The sequence below is a fragment of the Zophobas morio genome, unplaced genomic scaffold (genome assembly GCF_036711695.1).
Source record: "Zophobas morio isolate AGI-343-1 ecotype UQ-CSIRO unplaced genomic scaffold, CSIRO_AGI_Zmor_V1 ptg000030l, whole genome shotgun sequence".
Classification (NCBI taxonomy): Eukaryota; Metazoa; Arthropoda; class Insecta; order Coleoptera; family Tenebrionidae; genus Zophobas; species Zophobas morio.
The window spans coordinates 10,000,001-10,008,549 of NW_026972135.1; the positions used below are offsets into that span (position 1 = coordinate 10,000,001).

Here is an 8,549-nt window from a genome sequence, read left to right on the forward strand (position 1 = left end):
GCCCACCCGCCCTGTCTCAATTCTGATGATTTTTTTATTTATCGTAAGGCGAGGGGCGGAGCTTAATTGTAAAATCCTTATTTTTCTACGAGAAATTACCATGTGAAATATGTTCTTAAGTAATCGTATTATACAAAGAAAAAAATGGATTACTTAAAAAAGAAAATCAAAAGTGAAGCCCCACCCATCCGTCTCGATCTCAATTGTGACGAATTTTTCATTCGTTGTCAGACCGAGGGGCGGAGCGTAATTGCAAAATCGATATTTCCCTATGCAAATTTAGCATTTTAAACATGTTTTAAGTTTCTTGTTGTGAAAAGAAGACTACACATATTAAGAAAAAAGGTTAAAATATAAGCCCTTTAGTTATAATAATACCTAAATAAATGGGAAAATTCAAAATTTAGTACCATGATTGAAAAAAAAAATTTTAGTAGACAATTTATTTTTAAATAATGATGTTGCTACTGGAGCTGCAATGTATTTGCTAGTAATTTGACCGTAAATGTCAAACTGCACAGGGCATTGGTGTTACCAACATCATTATTTTAAAAATAATTTAGGTACACGGCCAACTAGAGGAGTTTTTTTTCGTGTAACATTTTAGGATTTAAAAAAGAAAGAATTATTACCATTTTGACAGTAATTAAAGCAGACCTTATTAAGATTATCAAAGGCGGCGGCATATGGCGTTTCAAGCCAACCTTGACCACTAGCCAGACAACAAATGTTTGGGAGATAACCTTTTCCGTTTTACTTACCGAACACTTAAATTGCGGTTAGATTTTCACAGGGATAAAATCATGATGCTAATTAGTTTATCTCCATGGTTGTATCACCTGTCCTTAATGAAAACATGTTTTAAAGTACAACAATAAATTAATGCCATCGAGTGTTATTGGAGGTTACCTAAGAAATCATCAAATTTAAAATCAAATTGTATGTAAGAAATGGAAAAGACGACGTAGAAGTGGTGAAAATTTGGAAAATTAAAAATTTGCAACTGTGAACTGACATACTAACACTGCTGCCAATAATTCAGAATTGCCAACCCAAAAATTTGCTTGAATTGTTAATAGTCACCCAGTAAGAAGGGGTGGATTAATACTTATAATTATAAGCATAGAAAGACACTGTTTTTCACAATTTAAGTAGAATTTAATTCGTTAATTATTACTATTACAGTCACCTTCAAAAGTCAGGCGACATGCAGACGGAAACGGGAGACCTACTTTTTTACATTATAGGTACTGTGAAGAGTCGAAAAATCTTCTCTGGCTTCCACTGGTTACGTTATTTTTAGACAGCCATGACTTGATATGTAATTAAATCTGAGCTTCCAAAGTGTGCTATTTAAGAAACTCTCCCCTATTATTTAGGGGATGGCAACTAGACGCTAGTGGCAGGTTAGTACTTCCAGAATATACATTCTTGTAACAGATTTCGATCGTGACACACTACAGTATCCAGACAAATCAATTTATCATGTCAGAATCAAAGGAATATCTACGCAGAACAAGAAATCTAAAACAGGTACATAATTAACGTATTATATTTTCTAAATAATGGATTCTAACCTCATATTTTTAAGGAAGATGTAAAGGAAGAACCACCAGATCAAAATTCCAAAAGTAAGTTACTGTTACTGATTATCCGATACACAGTTTTAATCATTGTTTCACGATAGAAAAGAAAGAAAAAACAAAACCAACGCACAAAAGCCCCCGATCTAATTTCAGTAAAGATCAGCTGGATATTCTAGAAGCGGCTTTCCGTACGAAGAAGTACATCAAGTCGAAACAACGTGACGACTTATCGCAAGCAACAGGACTTACCGAGAATCAAGTAACGCATTGGTTCCAGAAACGTAGATATAAAGAGAAGAAAAAGATAACTAAGGAACAGAAGCTAGAGGAAAAATGGAACAAGTACCTTCTAGAATTAATAGAAAGTAGTGTTGCGGTGCCGTTTCTGGAGTTGTTGGAATACGTTGATAATTATTCCATTCAGAGAGATTATTTTGTAAATAACTCCAGTCTCCAACAAGCAAATGGGTTTGTGTGTCCACATGAGTACTACCATGGTACTCTTTTAAAGTGCCCTTGCGCCTCATCTGCTCCCAGTGGTACACACTAAATGATTTTATATTACTTATTTTATTCGTTTCAGAATTTAACGTAAGTTAAAATGTTTTTAATGAAAGACAAAATTGTGTTTTAATTTTGAGATTTTTTTTAGTACATGCTAATTTTAATGTGATTTTTTTTTTAGTTTTAAAAGTTTTTAAGGTTATTTTAATAATAAATAATAGATTTAGGTTTGTTTGACTAATCTTGTTTAAATTTTATCCTCTCAAAAGAATCATTAAAATTATTTTCGACTATACAGAGTGTTTTGTTTTTAAGGGCACAACTTAGTTTTCTTAAATAGAACAAACTGTATAGGTTTTATAACCACAGTTATTTTTGAAATTATGATGCCATGTTTCCACTGTTGTCTTGTCTCCCTTTCTTGTTCTTGGTTTTTGGTTTTATTTCTAGTTTTGGGTCATCTTGTCTCCGAATTTTATCCATAATCCTTGTTTTTCTTTCTTTATTGTTTTCGTCATTTTTTGCGTTTTATTGTTTGTATACCTCACAAAGCATCTCTGGTCTTTCGTATTTGAATATTTTTTCCAACTATCTGTTTTCTTTGGTTTATTTTTACTATCTGAACGTAAGATAAGGAAGTATATATAGCAATCGAGTCCATTGACGAATGGCCACCTTTATGTTTTCTTGACGTTTCATGACCCCTAGAGTAGTCTCCCTTTTCCGCCTACCTGGCTGTCTGGCGTCTGTATCCGTCCATCTTTCTTCTATTCCAAGTCTTTCTGCTTTCTTTAATTTTGCATTTAGTGTCTCTTGGTAATCTTCTCGATATTTTGTTTCTTTATTGCATTCCGTGTCGTCTTTTTTCTATTTTTTTTTCTTTGTCTTCATCATATCTATTTTTCTTCCTATTTCCGCTCCTCTTGTGACTCTTATACTTTTTACCGTTCACATTTTCTTTTCTGATTGGAAAATAATAATCTATTTTCGATTTTTCATTTTCACTATAATTACTTCTGTCGTGTACTTGTTTACGCTTTGTGTTTGAATTTAGTATTGTTTGTTACTAAATAATTTTCCATACAAATTTGAATAATTCTTTCTCCGTTGTTGTTCATCGTTTCTTCTCCTTCTCTTCCTAAGAACTAACTCTTCTATGCCTTTATTAACAGAGAAATTTTTGGAATACCAACACCATTTCGACGAGATAAATACTTATAAATAATTCGTGAGTACCGCTAGACCTCTTTCAGGGGTTCCGGTACCATCCTTCAGTTTCATGGATAAAACAACAACATACTGAATCCCTTTTCTGGCAAATCCTCCAAAAGCTTCGAATTTGCCACTTTATAAATCTAATTTTTACTCAAAATGCGATCTGTCATGAATTCTGAACTATCTTCAGGATCCACACTGGCAGCATCCAGACCAACTCCCACAATGTTCCCAGAATTGACAATCCAGGTTGCGGCCTGCGGTGGAAACACCTTCACATTTTTAATAGTGTAAATAACCCCATCACATGCCATTCTTACCAGGAAAATCTATGTTTCCGTTAACATCTATACCAATGTACTGGTTTCTGTTGTTCCAGTACTTCGACCAACCGAATTTTATTATCAGAAAAGTGTTAGTGTGAAATACGCCTTTTTGGCGCTTCCAGTTTTCCAAATGCTTTGACGCAAGTGACTTAGTTTCAGTGCGCCTTAAGTCAATTGTGGCACCTAAGTAAAAAATGACACACCAATAACTCACTAATAAAAGATAGTATCAACTTTTTGCGACGAGTCTAGTAATTGGGACGTCAGGCACCTTCCATCCTTCTTTATTAAAGTGATATGGGGCGTCAAAATGAGTACCGCCATGTTCGCCTGCACAAAATTCATGCATAGAGTACCTGTGGGGTACTTGGCAAGATAAGACTGATTTTGCCAAATGATATATCATCTACCCTTCATTTTCTTAGAGGGTATGTTATTTGGCAAAATCAGTCTTATCTTAGTAAGTACCAGCTCCGTCCACTTGTTCCTTCATTTTCTTAGAGAGTAGGTCATTTGCCAATATCAGTCTTATCTTAGCAGGTACTAGCCCTGCCCACACGCCCTCTATTTTTTTAGAGGGATCTCATTAGCCAAAATCAGTCTCATCTTAGCAGGTACTAGCCCTATAAAAAAATAAAGGGCGGGTGGGCGGGGTTAGTTCTTGTCAAGATAAGGCTGATATTGGCAAATAACATACCCTTTAAGAAAATAAAGGGCGGGCGGGTGGGGCTAGTACTTGCCAAAAAAAGACTGATTTTGGCAAATGACCTACTCTCTAAGAAAATAAAGGGTGGGTGGGTGGGGCCAATACTTGCCAAGATAAGATTGATTTTGCCAAATGATATACCCTCTACCCTTCATTTTCTTGCGTAGGTCATTTGCTAAAATCAGTCTTATTTTGGCTAGTACTAGCCCCACCCACCCGCCTTTTATTTTTTTTAGAGGGTGTTGATTTTGCCAAATGGCGTACTCTCTAACGGGCCAATTTCAAGTTGGTTTGCAATTAACTGCAAGCGCCGTTGCTATGGTGATCTCGTAGAACTCTTAATACAAACCATTATATTTTTGCGAGGTTACCATAGCAACGCAGCTTGCAATTAATTGCAAACCAACTTGAAATTGGCCCGTAAGACAACAAAGGGCGGTTGGACGGGGACAGTACTTGCTAAAATAAGACTGATTTTGCCAAATGACATAACCTAATAAAAAATAAAGCACAGGTGGGCGGGGCTAGTACTTGCCAAATGGCATACTCGCAAAGATATTAAAAGATGGGTGGGCGGGGTCAGTACCTGTTACTTAAAACTGATTTTGGCAAATGACATATTCTCTAAGATAATATAGGACGGGCGGCTGGGACTAGTACCTATTAAGGTAAGACTGATTTTAAAAATGACGTATTCTCTAAGAAATGTAATTAAATTATTATCAGAAAAGTCACTAGAGGTAGAGGTTCCAAAGCACTTTTTCAAATTTTTTCCAAGCATGAAAACCTAGAACATCAAGATTGTTTTATATTTAAAAAAAAAAAACCGAGCCCAAAATTAACTCAGGTCAGAATTTCCCAAAAATAGAACACCAAACTCCCTCAAAATTGTTTTAAATAATTTACAGACAAAAAAACCTCTATGGGCACACAAAATAATACACCATGGGTACCCAAGCGTCTCCTGAATTAAAAACACAACACTGTGTCTAAACAGCGCAATATTTTCGGAATATTTGGTGTGAAATTCGAATTTTTTGAAAATTATAAAAGTTGCGATATTTCAATTAGGATTCTGGAAAAACGGACGGAGTTATCGAAGAAATGAGGCCAGAAGTGACTTCTGCGGCCGGAAATCTTCAAGAAAATGTATTTAGTTAAATTTCGAAAATCGTCGAAAATGGGTCGAAATTTGCATTCTCTAAGAAATGTCATTAAATTATTATCAGAAAAGTCACTAGAGGTAGAGGTTCCAAAGCACTTTTTCAAATTTTTTCCAAGCATGAAAACCTAGAACATCAAGATTGTTTTATATTTTTCAAAAAAAAAACCGAGCCCAAAATTAACTCAGGTCAGAATTTCCCAAAAATAGAACACCAAACTCCCTCAAAATTGTTTTAAATAATTTACAGACAAAAAAACCTCTATGGGCACACAAAATAATACACCATGGGTACCCAAGCGTCTCCTGAATTAAAAACACAACACTGTGTCTAAACAGCGCAATATTTTCAGAATATTTGGTGTGAAATTCGAATTTTTTGAAAATTATAAAAGTTGCGATATTTCAATTAGGATTCTGGAAAAACGGACGGAGTTATCGAAGAAATGAGGCCAGAAGTGACTTCTGCGGCCGGAAATCTTCAAGAAAATGTATTTAGTTAAATTTCGAAAATCGTCGAAAATGGGTCGAAATTTGCATTCTCTAAGAAATGTCATTAAATTATTATCAGAAAAGTCACTAGAGGTAGAGGTTCCAAAGCACTTTTTCAAATTTTTTCCAAGCATGAAAACCTAGAACATCAAGATTGTTTTATATTTTTCAAAAAAAAAACCGAGCCCAAAATTAACTCAGGTCAGAATTTCCCAAAAATAGAACACCAAACTCCCTCAAAATTGTTTTAAATAATTTACAGACAAAAAAACCTCTATGGGCACACAAAATAATACACCATGGGTACCCAAGCGTCTCCTGAATTAAAAACACAACACTGTGTCTAAACAGCGCAATATTTTCGGAATATTTGGTGTGAAATTCGAATTTTTTGAAAATTATAAAAGTTGCGATACTTCAATTAGGATTCTGGAAAAACGGACGGAGTTATCGAAGAAATGAGGCCAAAAGTGACTTCTGCGGCCGGAAATCTTCAAGAAAATGTATTTAGTTAAATTTCGAAAATCGTCGAAAATGGGTCGAAATTTGCATAAGGGAAATTTCACATTTGAAAAAGTCTAAAAATCCTCAAAAAATTCTGGGATATATGTAAATTTCGACGCGCTGATTCCCAAATTATCACGTATTTATGGTTTCTGAGCAATATTTTCGAAATAGATAATTCGGTTTGAAAATCTAATTTTTAAAAATTCTAAAAATTGCCAAATATCAATGTGGCATTCTGGAAAAACGTTTCTACTTATCGAAGAAACAAGTCCAGAAGTGACTTTTGGAGCTGGAAATCTACAAAAAAATTATTTAGGTAAGTTCTGAAAAAGGTCAAAAATGAGTCGGATTAACTTTGTAATCGTGAATTTGGGAGAAAATTTGTAGATAATAAGGAATGTTCATTTTATAAAGCGGACACTGAAAAATTGCTACTAATTCGAGTACTTTGGGCTAATTCAATTTTTTTTGTTATAAAAATGTTTAACAATGTTAAATGAAATAATTATTCTTATTCTCTAATCAATTATATTCAGAAACTATAAAATTTTCTAACTATTGCGCGAATACCGCGAACCACTGTTTGCACAGGTTTGTTTGTGATTTTCTTCATAGCAGGAGGCCACATTTTTTTAAATTCTTCAACTCATGATGTTGTTCGGCCATCTTTTCTTAACACTGATTTCATATTTGCCCATTATCGCTCAAGTGGACGAAGCTCAGGACAGTTGGGTGGTTTATCTTCCTTTTTTAAAAACTGTACTTTATTGGCATTAAGAAGCTCCTGTGTGGCACCAGCGTAGTGAACCGAAGCCAAATTTGGCCAAAACAATGGAGGGTTATGATGTTTGCAATAAACAGGCGATAATCGCGTTTTTATACATTCTTTCCTGTAATCATCGCCCCGAATTATTCCAATCGTAAAAAAAAACTAAAACTTTTTAGCCCACAAGAACAAATCGGTTTCCACACTAAGACTTTTTTCCCAAACTTTTCAATTTTTTTTGTTTTCATGTCATCGAGGACATCTTCCCCTACGACTGCATTATAAAACTGGGAGCCGGGTAGTGTATTGCAGTCCATTTTAACCTTCGTTTCGTTGTCCATCAAAACACAACGATTTTTGTTCCTGACCAAAATTGTTTATAACTTCCTGATTTTTTTTTAAACTTTGTGCGCTGCTTTTCGCTTCTTTTTGGGATTTTTTGCTTTAATACGTTCTAATGTTATTCCGAGTCTTTATATTTTGTACAGTACCTACGGTAACACCCTGCTTCTTCGGTATTTCCCACACAGACATACATTTCGTTAATTTTAGCAGTTTAATGATGTTTTCCTCAATATGTTCGTTAAGCGGGCCTTTTCTCGGTCTGGATTTGAGCAAATCTTCTAAAGTATTAAACTCCCCAAACTTTTTGATTATTTGGAACACAGCTGATTTTGAACATTTAGTTATTTTAGGGAGTCCCCCCAACGGAAATTTTTCGTAGCATCACTTTTGCAAAGATAATTTTCTTGCCCCAATGGCGATTCGCTTCATTTTAAAAAGAAATAACGTTATTTTGAAAACAAAAATGGCATTTAATAGATACAACTTAAAGCTTTCATATATAAAAACTAGAATAATTTAGATTAAAAATTAGAAAAGTGGCGTTACTTTAAAGGTGTCCGTTTAATAAAATGAACACTCCTTATTCTAGTATCTCCACTTATTAATGTTTTACCATTTCCTCTACCTACCAATTCTACTTTTTTCATTTTATAAGTACTTCCTATATTCTAAGTTCCTACATTATTATTTTTTATCTGGTTCGTCCTATTTCTATTTGCCTTATTATAGCTCCTTAGTTTTTGGTTCATTTGGATTATTTTGTCGTTTACTTTTAATCTATTTTCTTTTCACCTAGTTTTGACTTCTCTTCCCCTACTCTTTTCCTGTGCCGCTACTTGTATTAGTTGTTGTTCTAATTCTAATTCTTTATGTTTAGTTTTTAAATTCGATTTCTTTTAGTGAGTCACCCTGTATATGCCCATATTTTAACAAAGTTTTA

At 34.3% G+C, this 8,549-nt stretch overlaps 2 protein-coding genes across 2 annotated transcripts; one reads left to right on the plus strand and one right to left on the minus strand.

The window, feature by feature from the left end:
* Positions 1-1,485: 1,485 nt before the first annotated feature.
* On the plus strand, positions 1,486-2,136 carry LOC135138524 (homeobox protein Nkx-2.5-like). The gene is made up of 3 exons (XM_064068502.1): positions 1,486-1,533; positions 1,592-1,631; positions 1,688-2,136. Exons 1-3 carry the CDS (start codon positions 1,486-1,488, stop codon positions 2,134-2,136), a joined length of 537 nt encoding a protein of 178 aa, XP_063924572.1.
* A 1,169-nt stretch (positions 2,137-3,305) lies between these two features.
* On the minus strand, positions 3,306-4,124 carry LOC135138525 (isatin hydrolase-like). Its single transcript, XM_064068503.1, has 5 exons — positions 4,100-4,124; positions 3,866-3,961; positions 3,626-3,814; positions 3,457-3,582; positions 3,306-3,421 (listed from the first exon to the last, which is right to left on the minus strand). The coding sequence occupies exons 1-5, from the start codon at positions 4,122-4,124 to the stop codon at positions 3,306-3,308; spliced, it is 552 nt and encodes a 183-aa protein (XP_063924573.1).
* Positions 4,125-8,549: the final 4,425 nt, after the last annotated feature.